At 41.1% G+C, this 26500-nt stretch overlaps 1 protein-coding gene across 5 annotated transcripts in view; it reads left to right on the plus strand.

The window, feature by feature from the left end:
* The first annotated feature begins 253 nt into the window (after positions 1-253).
* Positions 254-26500, plus strand: part of LOC104015593 (formin-binding protein 1-like) — a 96279-nt gene continuing 70032 nt past the window's right edge. For 3 of the 5 annotated variants that reach the window (XR_015698605.1, XM_087730519.1, XM_087730518.1), the window contains exon 1: positions 24511-24727. Coding sequence is in view for 4 of the 5 variants with exons in the window: in XM_087730519.1 (XP_087586645.1) it covers positions 24704-24727 (24 nt within the window). In the remaining variant the exon portion in view is untranslated. Of the gene's footprint in view, positions 902-6493; positions 6658-9521; positions 11685-24510; positions 24728-26500 lie in introns of those variants that run through there. The other 2 variants (XM_009468261.2, XM_087730520.1) reach the window with 2 other exon arrangements.

Consider the following 26500-nt stretch of genomic DNA (forward strand, 5'->3'; position numbering starts at 1 on the left):
CAGGCGGGGGCAGAGGGCGGCTCCCGGCGGAGACGTCGGGCCCGGCCAGGCCGAGGCGCCCGCGCAAGGCCCCCAGCCCGGCGGCGGGGAGGGCGGCGGCAGCGGCGAGGGAGCCGCCGCCCGCACGTGGCGCCGCCTCGCAGGCCGCGCGCCACCGGCGCTTCCGGCGCTCCCCGGGGCGGGGGCGGGGCGCCGGCGGCGGAAGCGTCTCCCCGTTTCCGGCGGAAGCGACGTCCCTCGCAGGTCGAGCCCGTAGTCAGACCGTTTCCGCCTCGCGGCCGCCCTCACCGTCGGGCCAGACGCCGCCGCCGCTGCTGGGGGAGGAGGGCGCCGAGCCGAGCCGAGCCGCGCTGCAGGCGGGTAATTTGGCGGCTCGCCTTCCCTCGGGCTGTTCATAAGGCGGCGGCGCCAGCGCCCGAAGGATGTGGCGGAGGCGGCAGTGGCAGGCGCCGTGGCCGAGGGAGCCCTGAGCCCGAGCAGCGCTTCCCGGCTCCGCGGCACCGGCAGCCGCCCCCACCCCCCCGCCCCGGCCCGCTCCTCCAGCGGCGGCGCCGCCCCTCCGCACCGTCGCCTCCCGCGGCACCGCCCGCCCCTCGTCGGCTCCCCCCGCGCTGGAGCCCCGGGCGGGAGCTGAGGGGGAGCCCGTGAGCGCGGGAGCCGAGCGCCTCTCGGGGAGCCAGGATGGCCTCGTCGTCGGGTAACGACGACGACCTCACCATCCCCCGGGCTGCCATCAACAAGATGATCAAAGAAACGCTCCCCAACGTCCGCGTGGCGAACGATGCCCGGGAGCTGGTGGTCAACTGCTGCACTGAATTCATCCACCTCATCTCCTCCGAGGCCAACGAGATCTGCAACAAATCGGAGAAGAAAACCATCTCCCCAGAGCACGTCATACAAGGTGAGCTTGCGGAGGCAGTGGGCTTCTGCCCGCCGTGCCACGGGTCGTTCAGGCTTTGAGCCACTCCTGTCCCGTTGCGGCTTTTTCCTCTGAGGTTTCTTGTAGCTACATGAAAGACAAAAGGCAGGGGTCTTCTAAGGGTCTGGAGGAAAAGTGTGTGTCAAGTGCGGCTTGTCAGTCGCGTTGCAAGGGAAGGTTGTCTTTGTGTGGTTAGAGCGGCTGTTGAGTGTGCTCAGGACCAGCTCTCACTTTGTGATTCAGAGAAGTCTGTGATGTTTTGAGTGAAGTCATCCAACCCATTTGTCTTTTTCATGCCTGTGGAACGAGGTCTGCTTTTTCGAACGGTTCTGCAGATTTCTTCTACAGCATGTTTTAAGAACCTGAACTTATTAAATGTCTGTCTCATTGGAGACTGACAAAAGATGTGTGATAGAGTACGTGGGCCCAGGCTTTAATCCAGAGTCATCCTGTCTGGATCCTATAAAGAGTAACATATTCCTTTATGGCTATCCTTGGAGTCTGAATGTTTAAAATTAAGTATTTGTATCTGTTGTAGAAAGCATTTAAACGTGACCTATGCCCTTGCATCTTTTTCTGCTGTTGACTTCCACTTCCCCTTGCTTGAATATAAGCAGAGTTCTCTGTCTCTTATTTGCTTTTCTTTAAATTCTGCCACAAACAGGGAGTGTCCTTGCCTCATCCTTAAGTCTGCAACAGGCTTCTTTTTTCAGGAATCATTCACTTTGCTGCTTAAGCAAAGGTTGTTGATACCAGTGTCTGCTGCAAACAAATCTATAGCAGTAATAATGAAAGAGTACTTTATTCTACTGCCTGATAGAGATATTAACAGTAGCATTTGCAGTAGAGCTATTTTCAGGACCATGATGGTACAGTCAGTTTAAAAAATGTTATGTTTTTTTGATAAGGATTCTCTGTTTCAAACAGAAAAAAAACCTGATTTGTTTGGATTATATCAGCATCCTCTCCTGCAGCATTCCAAGTACTTGCCTGGATTATGAACAGCAAAAGAAAATACATAGTATGTACGAGCTTTAATATTAAATAAAATACATGTAAATCTGGAAGTTTAGCAAAGCAACTCTGTTACAGAAGCTCAGGATGTAAAGAGTAAAACTTGTGCTTGCATGTGGAAGCATACTTTGGGTATGATGGATACATGGATAGTTTCTTCGAGTGACCACCAAAACGTTTGAGCTCAGTTCTTAACATAGGAATAGACATAATCTTCAAGGTTGAGAACAGTAAAGAGTTCATGTATGAAAGTATTTTCTGCCCAGTAGTGGTGGTCCTTAGAAAAGATTTCACCTATTGCTGCCCTAGGGTTAGTCTGGGTTTTTTGGAAAACAAATTGAAACCAAAATGTGTGTGTGTGTATGCGTGTGCATATCATCAGCAGGTGGTCCCAAACCAAGTGTTTCGCTGGGTTCTATGTCTTTGTGTTACCAGATTTCAGAGTTAGGAAAAATTATTTTCAAATTAGATGTGTACTTCTTAGTCAGATATTGCTAAGGAAAACTTTGGAGGTGTATCCATTTTTGTGATGCTCCAGAGATGGAAGGAGTTGTTCTTGCTCTTCTTATCTTTAGGGAGGTGTATGTGCTATTAGCTTCTTCCAGATGCTGGTCAGTTGACAGATGTTCCCTCTATGAGGTATGAAAGTTTAGATCGCTAATTTTGGAAACAGTGGTTATGGGTACATAGGTATAGCATTTCAGCATTTTCATCCATCTTCATAAATTCTAGACGCTGGTTATGTTGACTGCCTCTTAATGTAGCACCATGACAATGATGCTAACAAATTAAGTAATTGAAATAGGTTTGTTGTGGTCATCCAGATATCTTGTTCCTTTTGAATGCGTAAACTAGTTCATTTAGAAGTAAAATGAGGCTACTGGCCGTCGCGTCACACCTGATCCAGGCTAACCACAGGCTGCTGCCAAGAGGAATCTTTTTGTACCCTCCCTAGAGCTGGATCTAGCAACTGCTGATCCAACTGACCCTGCTGCTTTTTGAGAATCTAGGGGGAGCGCAGTTTTCTGTCAGGTGAGTTTACTGATCTGACTGTTCCTGTAAACAAGAATTTACTGGGTTGGAAGCAAGGAGCAGGAAGGTATGCCACTGGGAAGGAGGAAGGGGAAACAGACATTGCAGTTGGTGACACCCTGCCATTGGACTGTATTAGAGGTAATGTGCAACTGCACTTCCTCACTCTTCCTCACTGTACTCATGTGTTTGGCAGCAGTGGTGCTTAAGACACCCCTTCCTTTGCTGCACTAGTAAAAATGATTGTGTGGCCACGTGCTGAGCTAGAACTCTTTCCCCCTACCACTGGGTTATGCTTCAGATAGATGAAGTCCCTGCCGTGTTTCATTGTGTGGCAGCACAGACACTTGACTGGCACAGTGCTGTCAACAGCATAGGGAAAGGAAAGCAGAGGCTTCTTGCATCCCATGAGAGATCTCATTTGGTAGATGTACTCAGGCTATGCCAAGCGCTCACTGCTAGCGATAAAACACAAAGCAGTTTCCCTGGAGAGTACCCAAAGGCATCAAGGCTACGTAATAGTCATAAGTGGAGATAGTCTCCATGTTTATTGTTGATTCCCACCATCAGGAACCCAGTTGTGAGTCTGAGACTCTGATAAGCAAATGAATATCCTTCCACCCTGGAACAGACAATAGCCTCATTTGATAGCTACGCAAGTTGTGACAAAGCAGGCTTTTTAGGATAAATTAAACTTCCATTGAATTCTGAAAATGGCGAGATGTTAAATCACCATTTTTATGAAGTTGATTACTTTGATTACTTGGTCTACATAGAACTGTTGTGCGGTAAGGTAGGTTGTGGATTGATGGCAAATCCTGTAGCTTCTCTTCATGGACTATGAGGATAATGACAGTGTTTACATTAGCATTTAATGTTAAAAAAATCCAAACAACTGTTAATGTTTGGGATTTTACTTTGGAAGTTATTTTTCTTTGAAAGAAGCATAAAAAGTTAAAAATCTCGGATATGAATTACCTGTTTATATAAAAAACAAATGTAGAACCAATTATACTTAACTGATAAATCGGAGATCTGCACCTTCATGCAGTCTTTAAAAGAGTGGGAGGAAACTGGGGAAAGGATAGTTGTGATTTGGTGTTTGGTGTTTGTAAATACGAGAAGCTGCCCGCCCCCCCCCCTCCCCCCCCCAGATGCTGTGTTTTGGGATTCAGTTGTTTAAATTTGGTGTGATCGTTCTAACCTCAGTAAGATACTGAATTTTCAGCAATCTGGGTAGACATGTAGATTTCAGACTCAAGAAATAGAAAGACTGAGTTTTGGTGGAACAGTAACTCTGCTGAAGTAGTAATTGCTTGTCCCACATTTTAGCACCATGCTGGTATAAAGGGATTCCTATTCCTTCCATGCATGTGTTCTGTAAAGCCTTGATGTGTTTCAAGAAGATAGTAAATTTCTTAAGTCATTTCGCAGCCAGCAGAATTTTGATGCACTAGACCTATGGTGCATATATGGTTCTTCATAGCTTTATTATGTTGAACAATTGTACAAATCTGTCTTGGTTATATCACATGTTTTCTTTTGAATTTTTTTTTAGTGTGCTATATTCGATACATAACTGTAAGTTCTTTCCATTAATTTATTTTCTTTTAAGGGAATTTAAAATTTCTGTAAAAACACATCTTGCTGTTGACTTCAGATGGAGCAGTTGTTCAGTTGTTCATATTCTGATGCAGCAGATTGCCAACCCTGATCACTGTGGGTGTTCTTTTGACAGACACCTATGTATTCGCTATGATGGTTTGTCTTAGTGATGTTAGGCTTGTAGAGTTCTTAAAATTTTATGCTTTGGTTAAAAAACAAATTATGACTTTGGTTAGTCTTCTGTACATACTGTTTACATTTTTAAATTGAATGAGTTCTTAAATATTTGTAGACTGCTTAGCTAACCAGTTCTGGACCATGAGACATGGATTTGCCTCCTATCTGCTGAGGCTGGATTAAACAAGTTTCTGAAGGCTTTTGGTAATTCTCGTAGAAACTGTGGGCTAACTGAAAAAAGTGTTTCCAGTGTCTGTGTGTGGTCTGAGGCTGAACTGACATACTGTCTCTGAAGTAATTTGATTATCTCTAAATCAGTTTGTCTTGTAACTTTATTTTTCTTAAGAAATAGGTATCATGTAAATTCATTTGCCAAATGTTATCTGTTAAAGGAATGGTAGTCCCGCATGACTAGCTAGCTGCACTGTCCTGCGCTATTGAAGACTGTATTAATTGCTTCCTTGAGTACAGGTTGGAAGCTGAAAACTTACAGAATGCCTTTGGGTTATTGTTTAGGTGTATGATACAATGGCACGCTGCCGTAATTATGGGTAGGGAAAGGTTGCTTACAAAATTAATGTTAGAATATAGTCTGAGTTAGTGTAACTAACAGCTTGTTTATAACAAGTTGTTGATTGCTGTTGTGCAGTTTATTTTAGTGCTATTTCTTGAATAGCTTGTGACATAAGGATGAAATAAAGTAAGATAAAGGTTAACTATCATTCTGTAAAGAAAACTCTGATTTGCATAAATACCGGAAATGAACCGGGTGTTTTATTAATCTGAGACTTGTTTCTAGTGTAATTGGTGTTTATGTACTATTTCTAGCATATTCTGTAATAGATTCCACTTTGAGGTGTGTGTATGTGTGGAGGCGTACTGTAGTATGCAAATGGTGAATCAGGAAACAGAGTGCCTTTTGTCACAGGTTCTTCCTGTTACTTTTGCATTCTTTAAAAAAAACTATTGTTGCAGGATATAGCTGCATTTCAGATTTCTTTGGGCAGATAAAAGTCCAAGATTTCAGTTTCTGAGCACACTTTCATATCGAGATAGATAAAAGGGTTTCTGTTGAAAAACAAAACAATAAAGAGCTCCTACATAATTTTATATAACTTTATATGTGGGAACTATGAATTTTTAGCTTCTTGGCATTTGAAATATGGATTTAGATATTAAAAGACAAAAGATTAAATTAAATGACAAAAGGTAATATTAATTATTTCTGTCTTAATGAAGGATCTGTGATCATTTCACATGCATTGGTTTTGCTCTGTTATAGGCTGCTAATTTACCTTCTATTGAAGACTTGTAACAAAACTGGAAAGACAGAATCATTGAGAGATTAAAGGTTAACAATTCAGATAGGAAGGACTTCTTAGTATACAGTATAGTGTATAAATTCTGCTTGATTTTGATATGTAGAAGATGGGAGAAAGATGTATTTTGAAGAATAATGCCTATGTCTAGCAAAATGTATCTGAAAGCCCTGAATCCTCTGCAAGTGCAGACTTCTTTGGTTGTATTTGACTAACCTTAATTTTTCATGCACTCCTAAATGGCATAGGAGAAGAGACAGGGTAAATAGCTGTCAGATCTTCTTATGAACACAGGTTTTCATCACCAGAGGACAGAAAAGTGATCAAACTTTTTATTTATCTTTTTATCTTTTAAATAAACAAATCGATATCTATTATCAAAAGCTTTTTAAAAGATGAACGATGTGTTTTCTTTCTTCCTTTCTAGCACTAGAAAGTTTGGGGTTTGGCTCCTATATCAGTGAAGTAAAAGAAGTCTTACAAGAATGCAAAACAGTAGCACTAAAGAGAAGAAAGGCCAGTTCACGCTTGGAGAACCTCGGCATTCCGGAAGAAGAGCTTCTAAGGCAGCAACAGGAATTATTTGCAAAAGTAAGTGAAGCAGTACTTGTACTGATGAGGTTGGAATAATTAATGCTGCAGATCTAGTGCCACAAAAACATGTGCACACCTCGAGAAGTATCCCCTTCCTTGTGAATTGCTGTGGCATCTAAGATGCTATTGACCTTGGCCTGTTTGAATTGGGGAAAGTGAAGTCAGCAAATAAGATGCTGCAACTTGTTACTTCTATGATTTGACATATAGGACTTCGTATACAAACAAATTTTGTACTCTAGCTTTAAAAAGCATGGGGTTTTGCTGCTACTTAGGTATTTCCATTCTGCTGTAGAGAATACATTAAGAATTACTTGGCTGAGGAAATAAAAGAATGACAGCTGGTGTTCTAGGAAATTAGCAGTTTTGATGCATTAAAAAGTGAAAATATCTTTTCTGTTTCTGGCCATCAGTGAACAAATGTTATTTCTTAGGCTTTGAAAGAAACATTTAATTGTTCAAAATTTCTAATTTGTCCTTTCTCATCTTTCTTTACTCTTGGCAAGACTCTAATTGAGTGAATTCATGCATAAATTTTTAAAGAGGCAATCCAGGCATAGGAAAAGCATTTGCCTGCAGATACTGTGTGCGCGCATGCACACGCGCGCACACACGCGCACACACACATTCTCCTTCATCCTAGCCTTTTTGCCTCCCAGCTTTCTCGGATAGTTTATGAACATCTACAGGTTTAAATGACTAAAAGCCAATTTTATTTATTTATCTTTCTACAGAAATAACTTAGTGAGGTATACAAAATAAAAATGCAGCAAATAAGGTGTGTTAAGGGAGTACTAGCTCCTGAGTAACATTTAAAAAAAAAAAAAAGCTGAAACCATGGCCACTTTATGTAAGCCACGCTTTATCTAAGGAATGACCCTTGAGGTATATTCTTTTTTAATTCTATAATACTGTGCCTTAATGTCTACATTAAGACAATGTGTGACAAGATTGTATGAAGGATTTTTTTTTTTAAATAGTCTTTGGTAATATGGAAAATCTTTGCTTAGATTCAAAGATGGCAGTCTCATTTTTCAAAAATACTAGTTGTGATACGCTGTTGGAGGTACTTTAATTATTCTTAAAAATAGTTACACAAGTGCATGTTTGTTTATTTGTGCCAATCCTGTTAATATTCTAGAGCATGACACTAATGCTGACTTCTTGCTCTAGTTTTAAAACCCTTGCCTGGTAACCTTGTGAATGTTTGATGCCTATAGCTTGGATGATTGTAAATATTTGAAGTCAGTGGAATGGCTTATCCCAATGTTTGTGCATGTCTATAAGCTTCTGTGCAAGACAAGGGTCCTTAACAGATTTGGGTTTTTTTGAGGATTCCTCACTAAAGTTCATCTGCGCAATGAATGAGTTAAGTTTACCAGATAAAGCTTCTTAGTCAATACAACTCGAGGGAATTTTTCTTTTTCTTTTCCTTTTTTTTTTTTTTCCCCATTTTTGAAATGGCTAAGTGGTATCATTATAAATACGGCAGTGAGGGTAGGCACTGACAAAATGATCTATCCAGTGTGAAGTGCTGAGCCTCTGATTTCTGGTGCATGCATGTGTATCACCTCGTTGAATGTACAGTAAACTTAATTGTAGCAGGGCCAGTAGGGAGCCCTATTGTTATCTTGTGTGTGATAAGTATTTATGCCTTGCATATGTGTACAGATGCTGCTGTCTTCCTTTGTTTAAAACTTTACAATGTCTTAAATTGTTTTCCAACCCTTGTAGCCTCACTGCCACTTGAAGTTTGAAATACTGAAAAGTCTTCATTGAGAAGAGTTTTCTACCTCTCTAAAAGTATTTTCTTTTAATGCTAGAACAGACTGAGGAAATGTGACACTTCTTATAATAATGGAAGGCTCCTATTTTTTCACTTCGCTAAGTAGATAAACTGGTTTTAATCGTTTTCCAAAGCATCATCTTTTGGCATCTTGAAGTTTGCGAAACCTTAAAATTTTTTGATGCTTTGGAAAAAAATAGGAAAATCAGAGAGTGCAATGGAATTAGAAGGGAAATCATTCCATTCTTAGTGTTGACTTGTAAAAAAATAAAAGTAAAGAAGACTGAAGATTTTTAATTTTAAGAACTTTTTCCTAATGTTCACTCAAAATGGAAATTGAAATTTTAACTTTACCGCAATTGACTAGTATGCTGTTGAAATCAACAGTAGCTGCTGAAACAGGAGTGAAGACCCTGGATAGAAACATGAGCGATCACCAGTTGAACTATTTGAAATGTTTTGTTAGAATGTCATGTACCTTTCAGTAAAGGACTGTACCTTTCTGTAGCAAAGCCATCCTCAATCTGCATACCCAAATTTGAGAAGACCTTACATTGCTCTATTTTCCAAAGATTGCTTAGCAAAGTAAGATAATGGCTTTCTTTATGTTTTTGTAATAGTGTGTGTCTGTGGTACAACTGGATGATTTCATAATTGCAAGTTTTAGTACTTGTAATCAACAAAGTAGAGCTGTTCTCATCTCAGAACTGTGATTAAGTGTTAAGATCCCTTGAAACTGAAGCCTAAAATTTCCATTGCTTTGCCTCACTTAACTTTTCCATTAGGAACTGGTTCAGCACAATCCTTACGATGGAACTTAAGTACACTAACTCCTGCCTCTCGTTTTTGTAACTAAATCCTCCAAACGGTGGCCTCTTCAGAGAAAGGGAGAATATAGATAAACATCTTGGTACAAATAATTAAGGTACTTCTAGATGTATTTTTATATGTACGGTTCATAAAAATCATACAAAAGGAATCTGCATGTGCAGATAAAACTGCTTTTAAAGATAAGGTGCTCTAGAGATTCTTCACAAGCTATGTATGGCCTTAACAATTAAATTCATGTCTTTAGGCTAGACAACAGCAAGCAGAACTGGCGCAGCAGGAATGGCTACAGATGCAACAAGCAGCTCAACAGGCACAGCTTGCTGCTGCCTCAGCCAGTGCATCCAATCAGGCAGGATCCTCTCAGGATGAAGATGATGAAGATGATATCTGAAATTCACCAGCTGAGTTTGTCTTTACTAAGAAATATTTTTCCTGCACAATGAAAACAGTGAAATGAATGCTTACCTGTAAGTTTGTATGCATCATGGACTGGCAATTGGTATTCTAGGGGTGTCTGCTGTTGTGTGCTGTACATGTATAAACTGTCTTTTTTTGAACTCTTGAAGATTTAAGGTTCAGTATCATATCAACTTTGGATTTTTAATGGTGTATATGGAAATTTTAGATAGCAGTGCGTCATCAATAAACAGTGTTACAATAAACAATGAGTTTATAAAATATAGTGAGATTTATACAAAAAGCTCTAAATCCACATTTGCATTTCTTCCCTTTTAACTAAACTATAAAATCTTACTTAGAATTTTTAATTGTTTTTTGGGGGAGTGGTACAGTAGACATAATCTGTTAACGGGAAAAAAGCAGAGTTCAGCATAGTAGAGTCTGAATTCTTAGTTCTTTTTAAAATGAGGATGTATATGGCAATAAATATTATATATGCTCAAATACCACACTTGTTAAAATTTGAAAATGATACATTTTCACCAAGCTAGGAAAAGGTATGTTTAATAGGAGTTGTACAAATTCAGTCATTTTTTTGTATAGGGGTGAAAAACATAAACCCGTGGTTTTATTATGACATCCTTTGACAGTCCTAACTGAATATTTCACTTCAAAGACTGCCTGGTTTGAAGAACTAACTCTTCTATTCTTTCACTCCGGTTTAATGTTAACTGTTCTTGATGGTATTTTGTAGTCCAGATCTATTCATCTTGTTGAAATACAAAGCTGGAACTTGATGAAGCAGAATTGTTTTAGTTCCACTGACGTAACTGGGAATGATTAAGTATTGAGGCCTATGCAGGCAAAAGCTGAAGCTAAGAGCATGCTTACCACAAAAGAGGGAATTTATTTAACCTTGGTTAGTCATTGTTGTCAGCATAACGCTAACATTCTCCAGACTAGATTGCCACTGGATTACTCAGATACCTTGTTGAAAGATAACATTTTCTTCATTCGGATTGGTTCGTAGGTAAGTCCAGGTTTTTGATAAACTATTCCCCAAGAGTGATCAGCAATACATGGAACAGAAGTGATGTAGTAGTCCTTTTGATAGTTGATTTGAAAATTCTGTTGATTAATGGATGAGCAGCTGTTCTTTGTGTTGAAATAAAGCACAGTAGTGTCCATTGCTGAGTTTTAATGTGTTACTTGAAGTAATACTGGCATATCTTCTGGTACACTAATCTGAGCAGACTAGAAAAGCCACTTGCATGCTGCTGTAGATGATTCAATAGCTCTCTAACAATGTGGATTGTTTTATTAACTTATGTCCTCAGCAAGCTGCTCTAGTTCGAATTCTTGAGGAGGGCTGCAGCAGCCTGTTTACATAAGGATGCAAACAGAAAACAGTGTGCCCATTTTTACATAAAGATCTGAACAAGGTACAATTGGCGTATATTCAGATCTCAGTCACATAGTGACTTCTGCTTTAAATTTGAGATACATCGAGTTGCATATCGAATAAATGTGAACACTTCCTTAAATGCATTAATGCAGTGAAAACTCAGAAAAGTATTGGTTTGAATGTTTAAGTTTGAAAAAAGAAAAACAAAACAAAAAACCTTTCATGGATACTATATGAAATACGTTAGGCAAGGTTTGACCAAGGAAGTGGTTTTCTGTAAAGGTTTAAGTACCAAAGGTAGAAAATCTAGTCTAGTGATACAATGTTAATGTGCAGTGTTGGCTTTTCTAATTTGTACTGTAACACCTTCACACTTTCTATTTTAAATCAGTCTTTTCCTTTTAAATAATATTAGGTATCTTTTCACACCTTTCTTTTCTGATGCAGAATTCAGGTTAACATTTTACTGCATCTGGTATGTACGGTGTAATATGTTTGGATCCTTGTGACCTTTCTTTTGGACATTCTTGTGCTTTTTCATATGCTGTATTCTTCAAGCAATAAAATTCTGATGTGTTTTTATAAAATTGCTTTTATATTTAATGAATAGTCTGTCTTCTTCATTGCATTTATAAAGAAAAAAATTTAAGACTACTTAAACTGCTGTTGTTTTGACCCACTGAACACTTCTTGTGACCAAAGTCTTTGCAACCTGAGTGCTGTTGGATGGCATTGCTGTTCACTGGGGTTGTTAATGCTTGCAAACAATATTTCTGGGCTTGACTTGCTCTCTTTCCATTTGGGGACTGCATTTTGTGTATATGCATTTTTATAACCTGACCTTCTTAACTTGAAAAGTTGGACAAACCCCCTGTAGATCAGGTATAACCTAGTGAAATACTTTCATTTTAACAAAGTGAAAGACCACAGGCAGAGGCTGGGAAAATAAGAATATATGTTAGTCTCCTGTTGAACTAAGTTCACGTAGATAGTCTTGTTTAAAGACTACTTATTCAGCCATTCCACCTCAAGTATGAAAAGTAAACTCTGGCAGTTGCAGGGAGAATCTTCACTGATCTTTCAACAAACTAAGAATTTTGTATTACTTTCCTGTTGTGCTTCCATGTACTAGCTGTTCAGTGAAGACGAGGGATTTCTGAATTTGTGGTACCACTGATTTTTTGGTACACCAGATACATGTAGTGTAAAGTTCGGTTAGTGAACTGTGTTGTTACTTTGTCTCAGAAGAAACATGTATAAGGATGTGTCTGTTTCTTAAATATTGAGTTGATGAGATTTATCTGTGAGTTTTCCATAATTATTCTGAGTCTGTTTCAGAGTGCTTTCACTAAGTGACTTTCTTGCGAAATCTTTCTTTTCTGTTACTTTAATAAAGTGTTTGTCTGCATGACATTGTGGATAATGAATATAGTTGTATTTACTACACTGAGGTACTTTTAAAGGAAGTGTCTTAAGGATTCTAAACATCAAATACTTAAAATGGTTTTTGAATTTCAATACTTAAATGTGGCTAGTTGAGTTTGGTATTGAAACACTGGAAAGGAATTTCTGCAAGAATGGAAAAAGTCTCCGAAAGCCACAATTATAAACGATGCTCTTCAGAGTTTGTAAAAGTACCTCCGTTAAGGAGGACTCTCTGTAATAATGCCTGCGTTGATCTTTTCAGAATTTTGGAACAGTGCCAGGTCAAGGGCATAAAGTGACTTAATGATCGTTGTGGAACAGCAAAACCCTTACTCTGAAACGTATACCTCATTTTAGTCTCCCAGCGTTGGATTGCGATTGCGATTTTGTGTAAACCATGCACAAAACAACGTGAAAAGAGGAGTGTAATATGAAAGGCTGAGTGCTGTCGTTCAATTTGCTTTCGGTGTTATCCTATTAATCTGTCTAAGATGGAGAAGTTTTGCTTTGCAGCTTACACGGTGGGAGCACATCAGTGGGATACTGGCCAGTGTTAAGACGGATTTTGCTTACAGATAAATTAGACAGTCCGTCTCTTTGATCCCTTGGACGTGCTAAAAGTCTCCCTGGTGAATGTGCCATCTGCGACTAGAGTATGCTGGGTATAACTCAGTGATGAAAGGGAGTGTCGGTGAGGCTTGGTGTAGGCCAGTTAAGGTTTGCTGGCAATCAGAAACGATAGGTTCCTTTTCAAAAGATGTTTGTGCTTAGTTTGAATATTTTTTTTCCCCTGATTGAAATGAGTGTTTTTCTTTTTGGTTCCATGCAAACATAGCTACAGAAATGAGTAATTTTGAGAATTTAATAATGGCATTGGAAGTAGTTATTCCAGTTCTTGGGTACGTGGGGCAACAAGTATGCTAGAGCTGTGCATTCCTGGAAAGAAACGGATCCAGTGAATGCTTGAATTGGAGGCTGTTCTTTTCTGTGGTAGTGTGCTATAATGCAACTGAGCCAATACTTGGGGAGCGGAGGTTTTGCAGCAAAATAATTAGACAGTGAATCCAATTGGATATGCCAGATCATGTACATCAATCATTCATAAATCCCATAAGCGTGGGCTTTGCTGTGTGGATAAGTCTAGCATAAACTTGAATAACCTAGGGTAGAAATATGTAGCAGATGATGCTCCTGCGTATGTTGGGGAAGGGGACATTTGATTTTAATTCTTCATGGCCGTGATTTATTGTCACGTCAACTACAGGAATACAACATGAAGACTTCTATCCCACAGCCTGAACCAAATGTTCCAGTAAGGATTGACGGTACTTGCTACGACCTGTTTCCTTTTTCCTGAGTTTTAAATGTGAAGAGCTACTATGCTTTACATATCTGGAGTGAAGATTTATAAGAGGCATATTAAATTATGTAAAGATTACATTTAATTTTAAGGCTGAATGTTCATGTCGTTAATTTTTGTAATACTTCAGAGATATTTTTTTTTGTGTGTGTTTCAAAGAAAGTAATGTGTATTAAACTAGAGGCACTGAACTCTATTTTCATTTGCGTCAAAGGCAGAAGAATCTCACCATAGCAAGCTCCGGACTTGATTTTTCCCCTTCCCCCTTAGCCCCCACCTAGGATAACTACTGTTGTTGGAGTAGCAGTAGCACATGGTGTAACTTTGAACGATTTCCACACTCATTTCAATAGGAATCAGTCCAGTTTTAGTATTAGTTCAATACAGTTACTAGTCAGTAATCATAAACTTTTATATCTTCAAAGCACTGTACAAGCATTAATTAGGCGTAGGCAGCGTTACACTGCCCAGTGTAATAACGTCGGCATTTGAACAGTCCATGCTGTGCTTTGAAGTTAACGCTTTCACATGCTGCAGAACTTAAAGGTGGTGCACTATGGAGAGGAAAAAGATGTTATCTTCATGTTAGACTTCACGGAGGGGTGACTCATCTAGAGAGCAAGTCATTGGGAAAACAGACAGACTTGTTACAAAAGTCGTTGTCAGAGATGAAAGCATTTATTTGTAAAAGCACAGTGCTTGGGATTGCTGGTTATGGGCCAGGACTTGGTTTCATTAATGTTGTGTTCAAGTTTCCTTCTGTCACCTACAGAGTGAAAAACCACAGCTGAATTAGAAATCAAATTCAATGTCCTTTTTGTTTCAGGTACAAATTTGTTTTCTCAGACAGCAGTGTAACACATGGAAGAGAACAAAATTTATCAGGGCAGTGGCAGTGTTAGTAATGCAAAAAATCTGAAAGTCTTCACCATCCCATCCTGCAATAAAGGAGACTTCACTTCTAAAAATGTTAGAAAATCTGTATGATGAAGGAGGAATATGAGCAACAAAGATTTTTTTTTTTGTTATTTCCACTGTAATGCAAACAGCTAACTGGTACAACTTTTCATGCATAGATAATTATTTTTCAGGTAGGTAAAATTCAAAACTTTGAAATAAAGACAGTTGCTTCTTAAATATGCACTTACATACATCTTCCATATTCTCTGATGGTGTTAAGTATTCTATACCTATGGTAATTTAATTGTCTGGGATTGCTGTATACAGCTAAACTCATTACCCTTAAATTATGAATAACTTGTTCTTTTCTTGTTTTTAATATGTTCTAATGTTTTGAAGCTTGAAACTGTTGGAAACAATCATGTTTTAATTTCTACAAAAATTTTACAGTTTTTAAGATGCTTACAAAATTTTTTAAAAAATATAGTTCCAAGTAAAATGTAAACAAAACTAAAGCTTTATGAACAAATGAAATGAGTTTATCTTAATATACTGTATCATTAAAATGAAAGGGGCAATTTTTGACTGAATGTGAATAAGATATTTATTCTGTTTGCAGGATGTGAAAATACAGGGCTAAGCTGTCTGTCTGTTAGTGAGTTATCTTTTCCAAAATGTGGAAAAATGTTATTTTACCTATTTTAAAAGTGTTAGTTGATGTTCCGAGACAAAAATCACCCCTCAAGCTTTTCTCTCAGGAAAATGATGAAGTGGCTTCCCTTTGTAGATAAAAAGGATCTAGGGCATGAATCACGGAGTCCTGCGGGAAGAACTATGGTAGCAGACAAGCCTGGAGGGAGAGGGCATTTCATTGATTGCTTTAACTGTGTTTTTGCTTTAATGATGTGAAAAAGGGATTGAGAATTGGATGTTGCCCTAAAATGAGATCTCTGGTATTGACTGTGTTATAAAAGCATATTTTAAAAGTTTCTCCTTTATGAACGCAGAATGAAGCATCTGAATGCTGAAATACATTTTCCATATGTATCTGTGTTCGGATATTTTTGTAACCTGCCTCAGCAGTGTGTATATTCCAACCCAGAGGGGCAGTTCAGTTGTCAAGTTCAGTCAAATTTTTTACTTGGTGCTGAAAATGGTGCATTTTTTTAGTGTGAAAAAAGGTCATAGGAAACCATGACATGGTAACTTCTTTTTGTGGACTACCTATCAAAGACACAAAGGTAGTAGTAACACAACTGAACCCTTATGTTTTGTGTATTTCATTTTCAAAAATTAATCATTTCAGGAGATCTGGACATAAGGAGAGTACCCAAGGTAGTGGTAAATCCAAAGGGAAAAACCCTGGCTACTAGAAGATGGGTGTGTTAGGGAGGGAAAAGAACAGTCTTAAGAAATTGTGTATGTTCTTCCCTTTGCATCTCACCATGTCTCAAAGGGAAGAATATGCAAAGATAGAGGGGGAGGGGGAAAGACTCTTACTAGGATTCAGTGAGCTACCTGTTAGATTTGATCTGCCCTTTAAGTCCAAAGAGCAGGCGTTGGTCTTCGAATTTAGTTAAATGGAGCTCCAAAAACGTGATGTCACAAAAATAAAATTCCTTCCTAAACAAGTGATTTCTTTCTTTTTTGTTTTGTTTCTTTGGGATTACTTTTAAATTTCTGCAGTTATTCTCTGATCAGAATCTCACTTGGGGCAAATAAGAATGATAAACAGAGTTGTAGCTATCTTTATTAATGCGAGAGGGAGACATGGAAAGGTAATCGATTTGCTTAGCGGGCTATCTATTCTATGCACAGCACACTCTTTTCTCATTCCCATTGCTGGTTTATTTATTGATTCCTGTTCTTTTAAAGTCATTAAGAGTGGGAGGGAGAGAGTTTTCTTGGATATGTGAATTACTCTTGAGTTTCCTTCCAGGCTGTGATCCTTTGACAGTTTTTTCACGCACCAATTAAATGTGGTATAATGCAATGTGGACATCAGCTTTCTCATGAGAAAAGGAGCAATCACCACAGGTTTAAAATAAGAAGGGAGGGACACCTGAAATGAAACCACTGACCACTGAAATGAAATCCTTTAAAGGAGCGAAGTCAAGACCTGCAGTGGTACGGAAGGTAGGACAATCAAGGGATCGTTGGCCTCCTCAGTTTCAAGTTAATGTAACTCATACCTCATTCAATGAAATAGGATCTGATTGATTACAGCAGAAACGGTTGGTATTACGTTATACGGTTTGTTCTTTTGCTTGCCAGCAGGCGGCTGTCAAGTTCGGGAAATGGGTTTCGGCTGGATGTGCTGAAACCACTGAGAACCTGTTAACTGAACCTTACAGTCTATGCTGATGATAATCCATGAACCAGTTTTAAATTAAAATGTCTTTAATGAGATTAACCAGTAACTAAAGATACTGATTATGTTCAAACGTTGAGGCAGATTTTGCACAACTGCGTATGTATTTATGTTTCTGATCGTAATTCAAAGTCAGATGATAGTATTTTAGCAAGTCTGAAAATGGGTGATGCCGATCTTTAGCTACACATTCATCTGCTCTTCGTTTTTCTACACCTTGAATTAGTACCGTGACAGACTCTCCATCTTTCAATATTGATACAGTATGTCAGTCCATACACTGTGCTTGAAAGCTTCTGGCTAATCGATGCAGATAGCAGTTACTGTTCAAGTCTTTGCTTATTATCTCAAAAGTAATAATCTTTATGCCTGTAGGTAATATGGGAATGAAAAATTTTGATTACCAGAATTCACCATAGCTATACCTAATGGCATATTAGATACAGCTCCATGTTCTTTTAATGTAAGGAAATCTGCATGGATGGGGTTGGTGGGAGAATGGAGAAGACATGGGTTAGGTGAACTGGAGATATCTGAAATTAAGGTAGCAAAGCCCTGGCGTTTATGGTTATGTTTTGATATAATTCTGAAAGTATGCACAATGAAAGCAAATGGATTTATAGTATTCAAGCAGGTAATGCAAGCATTAAAGAATTGAAAATGGTATTTTGAGCTAATGATTTATGGATATTCCCTGATATTTTGTAATTGTCCAGCCTCCAGCTTGGGATACAGTTGTATGTTATCAAAAGGAAATGCTAAGTTATCGTGTGATAGTCTTGCTTCACTGGAAAAAAGCAAATTCTTGTGAAATAAGAGGCTGTTTGTACTTAGAATATTGCTAATTGATGCTGATTGACACCACATTTCCTCTGCTACATATGGCATGGAAAGATGTGCTCTTGGCTATGGTGAGGCAAAAAGAGTGAACACAGGATATTTCTTAAAAGCAGATGGAAGTTCTCATTTTCCTCCTATTTATAGCTGGTGTAAGTAGTGTCCTTTCAGTTCTGTTATTCAGTCACTGGTGATGTCTTTCTGTTTTGCTGAGAGGAGAGAAAAAGAAGAAACATACCTTTCTTCTGCTATATAAAATGCATTTCAGTGCAGACTGGAAAAGATGGTGGGGGGGTACAGTTCTTCCCACAAAAATTCAGAGATGGGAGAAGAATTAGAGTTAGGTCGCCCTAAGCAGTGGCTGAGGGTTGCACTAGTAAGTGCAGTTTTCCTTCTGCCTTGAAGCAGGGGTGGTGTGGTCTAACTAATATAGTTTCCTGCTAATTTTCTGCTTAAAAAAAAAAAAAAAATCAGTACTCAGAGTAAAACTGTAAGTTTATTTTGCCTAATAGTTGAAATAGGAACCCAGTGGAAGTAAGCTTCTAGTCAGGTGCACAGCTACAAACTGTTTGCCTGCTGCTGGTTACGGTGGAAATAACCAGCCTCTGGGAGACAGAGGGAGTCTGGAGAACTCGGTACAAGTTGAAGTGTCAAGACATCCATTCTTTTGTCTCAATATATTTCCTGAGGTGTAAAGTAATCATTATCCACTCACCACACGGAGCAGTTATGAACATTAATATTTTTAAAAATTAGAGTACATGGACTTCTGGCAATGGGGGAAATACATGTGTAAAGGGGGGGGGAGCTACATTCTTTTGGTTTTTAAAGGACAGGAGATAATACGTAGGGTTTTTGCAACACTTCATTTTCTTTGTGGAGTAAAAATCCAATTTTAATATAACAAAGAGACTGCTGGCTAGCAGAGAAAAGAATTAATGGCACCTCACACTGAGAAAGAGATATTTGGAAGTAATTTGTTTGGTCCTGCTGATTTTTGTGGCAATGGAAAGCTAAGCTGCTTCTCTCTTTAGGAAGTGTGCCTACAGGGAGTGCCAGACAGCTTTTCTGCCACTCCAAATTAATCATGCAAATTGTTGTTCTGCCAAGATAATATCCTTAGGTACACTTGTAAACTCAAGTACATTCTGTTGAGAAGTGAACAGAGTTAATAAAATATATAACTGTTGTAATAACTTGAATGATGTGGATTCAGTCTAAAAATAAAATCAGGCAGTTTTCTTTTAAAGCCTGCATTAATTAGTCAATGCTGGGGAAAACAGCTAAATATAACAGTAAATTTTCTAAGCTAAAAATAAGTTGTCATTATCTTCCAGAAAATGCTAACAGTTTACAAGGATACTAGAACAATGGAATTTATCATGAAGCCTTTCTGCGTGTAAAAATGACTTAAATGTCTTCAAAGTATTCTTGAGTCCCTTTAGTAAGACTTTTTTAATCTTTCTTTTTCCCCCTCCCCAGGACTAATGTTTTTAAGGATGGGACTAGAAGAATAAAAATCTGTAGGGTAATATTTGTTTAATTACTTCTATGCGTAGGGCCAGTTGCAAGCCCTGATAACAGAAACAATGTCAAAATTCTAAATGATTAATTATAACATTTCCAGCAATCTCCCGCAGAGATGCGGTAGACTCTTTCCCTCAGCTTACAGCTAGGTCATTTCACATCCTGAACTGCTAAACTGGAGGAGAGCACAGCTCAGTATATGGATGGGAACCTCCTCAAGCAAGAGTGTACTCAAGCAGGAAAAGGGCTTAATGACGACTGATGTCAGACTTCTCGCTAAGCTGAACTGGTAAGTGGTATGCTGCTAAGACTTCTGCTTTATTTTTAATGAGGTAAAATTTGATTTGATCACATGGTCTTGATATATTGTTTATGAATTCCAGGTTCTGCGATAATTTATCTAAGCGCTTTTTGTCTTTTAATTAACTTACATTCGATTACCTTTGTAGTTCATTGTTGTAATGAGCTATGATCTTCTCTTTACTGATGAAGAGGTGGCTCCTAGTTTAAGTAAAGGTGAAATGCGCGTCTCCGTATGCATACCTGATACATATTATGTACTTCTGGTTTTGGAAGAAGTACAGGTTGAAAGCAAACTAAAAATCAGAAACCAATCTTGAAAACAGTTGTGCCCATATTTCAATTCAAACACTAATAAAGCCACTGAAATCTGTTGGCAAGAAATAGGCTTTGCACTCGAATGAAACTGTATAAAAGGCATTATGAAGGTTTCTAGCCTATATCGCACAGACTTTAAAAGCTTACATTGGGGTGGTTTTTTTGATGTTTTAAAATAATATATCCAGATTAGATTAAGAAATACTTAACTACCTTTCCAGGAATATTGGAAGCAATCATTCTTCCATTTCCCTATAGCGTGTATTATGTTGTCCAACTCTCCCCAGGCTGTTTCATTTACCTTACCTGAAGAAGCAACAGCTGTCAGCAGTATCTCAGCTAATTGTGAACCGTACCCTTGGAGTCAGATTTTGCGCTATTTCTCTAGGGGTGTTTCTGTGTTGCACAATGAAGGTCCAAGATGTGAGCTAGTTGTGAAGGAACTGATATAGCTAAAAGGCTCGTCATGCTTCCATGCAGAAACACTAGGTTGGGTCCCAGAAACAGTGCGTTAATGTGTACAGCTTCTGGCTAATCAGCCTTACTTCCCAATCTCTGAACATGAATAATTAGCCAGACTGCAGTAGTGCTCTAATGCAATGATACAGTTTCCTATTCCAGTGCTAGCTTGTTCAAAGCTTGTTCAGTAATAGCTTTTGATTGCTCCTCTTTATAGTGTACACATGCTCTTAAAAGGTAGCTATCCCCAGAGGCTGCTGTGGTAACACCTGTCCTATTTTACACAGTATTTCAGAGCAGCCTCTCAACCTCCTGGAGGTTGTGAAGTTACCCAGAGTCTCTGCAACATTGTACAGCTCTTGACGCTTGCTTTACCATAGGCCTTGTAAAGATGTTTTTTGAAGAGAGCAGCATGGAAAGAAGGAATCCTGTTTGTCCTGGGAAAACCTTTCATTAGCTAGAATTAGGCTTTTTAAGCATTACTGAGAAGCTAAGTATTGTATTTATGTACCTATGATACAGGCTGCAGTTTCCTTCTCCTAAAATGGCTAGAGATCACCACAAAACATTGTTTTGTTACACTGCTCTGTACTGAAAACAAATCGTGACATGCTGAGAATGTTGGCCTTGCACATTTTGCAGCAATAGGAGTTAATTAGTTAACGCTTAGAGTTAATCATAGAATCGTTAAGGTTGGAAAAGACCCTTAAGATCATTGAGTCCGTTAACCTAGCACTGCGAAGTCCACCACTAAACCATGTCCTCGAGCACCACGTCTACCCTTCTTTTAAATACCTCCAGGGATGGAGACTCAACCACTTCCCTGGGCAGCCTGTTCCAGTGCCTGACTACCCTTTCAGTGAAGAAATTTTTCTTAATATCCAACCTAAACTTCCCCTGGCGCAGCTTGAGGCCATTTCCTCTCGTCCTATCACTTGTTACTAGGGAGAAGAGACCAACCCCCACCTCGCTACAGCCTCCTTTCAGGTAGTTGGAGAGAGCAATAAGGTCTCCCCTCAGCCTCCTCTTCTCCAGACTAAACAACCTCAGTTCCCTCAGGCACCCCTCATAGGACTTGTGCTCTAGACCCTTCACCAGCTTCGTTGCCCTCCTCTGGACACGCTCCAGCACCTCGATGTCCTTCTTGTAGTGAGGGGCCCAAAACTGAACACAGCACTCGAGGTGCGGCCTCACCAGTGCCGAGTACAGGGGCACTATCACCTCCCTGGTCCTGATGGCCACACTATTCCTGATACAGGCCAGGATGCCATTGGCCTTCTTGGCCACCTGGGCACACTGCTGGCTCATGTTCAGGCGGCTGTCAACCAACACCCCCAGGTCCTTTTCAGCCAGGCAGCTCTCCAGCCACTCCTCCCCCAGCCTGTAGCGTTGCATGGGGTGGTTGTGACCCAAGTGCAGGACCCGGCACTGAGCCTTGTTGAATCTCATACAGTTGGCCCCGGCCCAACGATCCAGCCTGTCCAGATCCCTCTGTAGAGCCTTCCTACCCTCCAGCAGATTGACACTGCCACCCAACTTGGTGTCATCTGCAAACTTACTGAGGGTGCACTCAAGCCCCTCATCCAGATCATCAATGAAGATATTGAACGGGACCGGCCCCAACACTGAGCCCTGGGGAACACCACTGGTGACTGGCCACCAACTGGATTTGACTCCGTTAACCACCACTCTCTGGGCTCAGCCGCCCAGCCAGTTTTTAACCCAGCGCAGAGTGCACCCATCCAAGCCATGAGCAGCCAGCTTCTCCAGGAGTAACTCCAGGAGTTAAGTAAAAGAACGTGAGGGTTCAGGTATCAATCAACCAACCACAAATATATATATATATAAAAAACACTTTGAAACCCTCTTGATATATGTTTTATGCAATGAAAAGGCCAGCATTTCAAATCTGAGTGCCAAGTAAGTGCCTTACTTTCAAAGCTTCTTGGATCCATAGATCCAGAATTTAGGATTCATTTTCCAGTGGATTAATTTTCAGTCCTCCATTGGAACTTCTAAAGTTGAAAATTTTAACTCAAAAGTTATTTTTTAGGGTTCATTTTTAGATGTCTAAGCTGAAACAACTGCAAAGATGAGTTCTCCTGAAATGATCAGAAAATGAAAAATCCTGGCTCTCCTGAAGCCAGCAGCAAATTTCTAACTCATTTAAATGGTCAGGACTCTCACCTCCAGTGTTTAAAGGTTCAATGTACATTTGTTTCTCAAAATTACACTTTAAAAAAAAAAAAGTGCCAAATCAGGCATCGAAAACCAAAGGTGCCCAGATCGTTGGCTGCATTTATAAACCTTGGTTAGGACACAGTAGAAAATGGATTCTACTTAATGCACGATTAAATATTACATATGCAGCAAGTTATAGCACAGGTATTAAGTTAAAAGAGATATATTAAAAAGCATATAAAATGAGCACATTCTTTTAATTTTTACTTAATTATGTTTTGAACCAGGTTATCTCATTGTATCGTCTGATATTTTTTGAACAATTGTATAAAGGTGTGCGGTGAACTGGTAGCTAAGCAAAAAGTTGAAGTTTACAGTGTTCAGTGGAAAATATGTTTTCCTAATCCTGAAAGGTGTGTAAGTTGAGTGAATTCAAATATGTATCTAGTCATCATTTTTATCATTTATTCATTTCTGTTTCATTACCCAAATCCTCCACATGTATTCTGTTTGGTGAGTATTTTCAGTAATGCATGCAATCTACAAGGTGAGTTGATGTGTCAGAGTTCAATTGAAGTGTGCCCAAGTGTGGAATTTAATCTTCAGAGTCTAAAATTCAGGGGTTATATGACCACCAGCTTGCTAAAACATACAGGTAGGCCACCACAGCATGTGGCATATTTATTAATTTTGTGGATCCCCACAGACCAAATGCACTTCTCATGCAATGTGATTAGCTTAAACATTTCACTCCAGAAATTACACTGTTGATCTGTGGTCTTATCTGCTTATTTTGATAAATTCTGATGTTGCTATTCTAATGTAGTAATTTCATATTGGTCTAGAACCTGCATTTTCCTTTCATATGGAAAACAGGACTAAACCTAAATTAAGCGTGATGCAAAGGAACATTACCTGAAAGGTGACTTGAAAATGAAAATGTAATTGGATTTAAGTAATTTTTGCTTCATGCTATAGAGAGAATTAAGACAGCAATATTTTCACTGAGTTTTTATTGCAGTCTATAAAAATAATTTTAAGTAAGAATGAGAGGAAAAGTAGTGCCTTGGGAGGGGAATTTAATTTGGGTGGCTTTCAAAGCCTTTGCTTTCTATCAGTAGCTTTGTAAGACACTTTGGTGGAAAAAAAAAAATCTTTGACAAGGATTTAACACCCCTCCTTTTCTAGTTGCTGAGGAAACTCCCCGTTACAATCATTCAATGACATAACTCATTTTCTACTCCATCAAAAATTAAGTTATTTTTCCTTAGATGTCAGCCTCGCATTTCCTAACTCATCAATTTACAAGTTACACACCTGTGGAGTAACAAAAAAAAAAAAAAAATCCTCCCGTTTATTTCTCTTCCTCGCCTTCCAGGTGAGGAGGGTGCGAGACCTCACCGGTGCGCGGGCAGGCGGGATTCCCGCCTCCCTCCCGGGCGTGAGTCAGCGCTTTCCCGGCGGGAGGCGAGGAGGCCTCGCAACCGGGCGGGATACAAAGACCCGGGTCCTCGTTGCCGCCTCCCGCCAGGCGCCCCCCCCCCCCCGTTAATGAGTAACGACGCCGGCGGCAACGGGAGGCGCCTCACACCGTGACACCTCTCCGCCCCAACGCCCTTGGGGGCTTCGGGGTGCCCGGGCGCCGCGGGATGGAGGCCGGGCGCTGACCTCCCTCCCGCGGCGGCGGCCTCACCCCGTCCCGTCCCCCCGCCGCCTCAGCCGGCCCCGCCCCTCTCCCAGTTTCCTCCGCGGCTCCCCCCCTCCCTGAGCCAGGCGGAGCTGGATCTGGGAACGACGTCGTTCCTTGCCGCCGCCGCCTCTCGCCTCTCCCCAGTGACCGAGGCCACCGGCGGGACCCCCCGCCCCCGCCCTTCTCCGGCCGCCGCCCGACTCCTAATCCCCGCCGTCGCCTCTGCTGGAGCCGGCGCTGCCCCCGGAGCAGACATGAGCTGGGGCACGGAGCTGTGGGTGAGTCCCGGCTCGCCTCTCATTGTGTCTGGGATTCGCCGCCTTCCCTTGTCTGCTGAGGCGGCTTCCCCGGGGGGGAGGTGCGGAGCGGCCGGAGCTCAGCCGGCCGCCGAGGCGCTTTGTTCTGTGCTGGGACGGCGGTGCCCCGGGCAGGGGGGACTTCGGGGGGGGGGACGAGGCGCTGGAAGCGGCGGAGGGAGGCGGCGTGAGGGCTGGGGAAGGGGGGCTGGGGCGGCGCTCGGTGGGTCGGGGAGCGACCGAGCGCCTCGGCCGGGGTGTGGGTGCGCGCGCGCGCGCCGCCTGGCGCGGCCATGGCGCTCACCGCGGCGCCTCGCCCTCCGCCGTTCGCCCGGTAACGGTCGCAGCAGGTCGGGCTTCTTTGTGTGCGCCCCCCGCCTTCCTCCGAGGCGAAAGGAGGGGAGGGCTCTCGGTGCGAGGCGGCTGGGGCCGGCGGCGGGCTTGGGGGGGGGGGGGGGCGTGGGGCGGGGGCCCGGCTCGGCTCGGCTCGGGCACCCTGTGGGCGGCGGTGCCGGGCGGTCGCAGGGCTGCTCCTCTCCGAAAGCCCCCGGACTGCTCTGACGAGTAAAGCGTTTTGAGCTGTCGCCCCTAATTGGAAGCAGCTATTATACAGCTTTGTCTCTGAAAGTACCCCAGAACATTGGCTAATACTGTATTGTGTTTTATTTTTTTAAATACAAAGAATTGGCAGCAGGGAGACAGGCAGCGTCTGTGCGCCTGTGTCTGCGTTGCATTAGGTCTTTTCTTAAACCTCCACCCCTCCTCCGAAGGTTTTTTGGCTGTGCCGAGGGCAGCAAAGCAGGGGCTTCTCCCGGGGGAGTCTGCCGGAGTGAAGCTCGGCGATGTCTGCTCGCAGGCAGTTGTGGGATGTTTTATTTTCTCTCTCAGATTCCGACTGCTGCGGCTGTAGCTGGAGCTGACACTGATCGTGGGAAAGCTTAAGCAAAAAAACCCGTAGTACCAAGGAGGGTTTAACGGCGCCGTTTTAAATGCTGCCTGCCCTTCGTTTATTTGCTCTTAAAGACCAAAGACTGTGAAGCACAGACACTTGCGCTCAGAAAAAAATTTACACAGCGCTAAACGTTGCAACTTGAAGTCTATTCAGGAACTCTTAACGGGGACCTAGCATTATAATTTTTTTCTCTTTTTTTTTTTTTTTAATTGAAGTTGAATTAAATTCCTTTATCAGTAGTTTCTAGTACAGGGCTATTAGTCTGTAGAGGAGCAAAGATCTGCTCAGCACCGAGGCAAGTAGTTGCCCGAGTAAGTTGGGGAGTCAAAGGCAGGCTGTGGCATTGCAGTCGGAGCCTGTGGGTGGGGTGGAGGAGCTGGGCCAGTGAAGCTGCTGAAGCCACCTGAATAAGTCGCGTCTGGCTATGCAAAATGAAGATTTAATAGCATTGCATCAAGTGTATGACGTGGAGAGGCCTGATTTAATGATATTTAGGGGTTACTTTAGTGTTTTGTACAGTACCTTGTACTTAATTAGGATTTATAGGCATGATGAGAATTCAGATAAAATACACTTGTGAAGTACTGACAGCACTGCTGTAACAAAACGGAAATATAAAACTGTTGTAATATTAACAATAAGGAGTAAGTAAAAGCCGTGATTTATGTCGGCAGCACAAGTGTGTCTTTGTAGCTCATGCTTGTATATACTTCAGATGAGAGGTTGTAGGTCAGTGTTTGGGAAGAGTGGGGGTTTGCATTTTAGGAGAGCACAGAATTCTGTAAGTGCTTAAGTATGTCTCA

This window comes from Nipponia nippon, unplaced genomic scaffold (assembly GCF_047370975.1).
Source record: "Nipponia nippon isolate SJK-2023a ecotype South Korea unplaced genomic scaffold, ASM4737097v1 scaffold_5, whole genome shotgun sequence".
NCBI lineage: Eukaryota > Metazoa > Chordata > Aves > Pelecaniformes > Threskiornithidae > Nipponia > Nipponia nippon.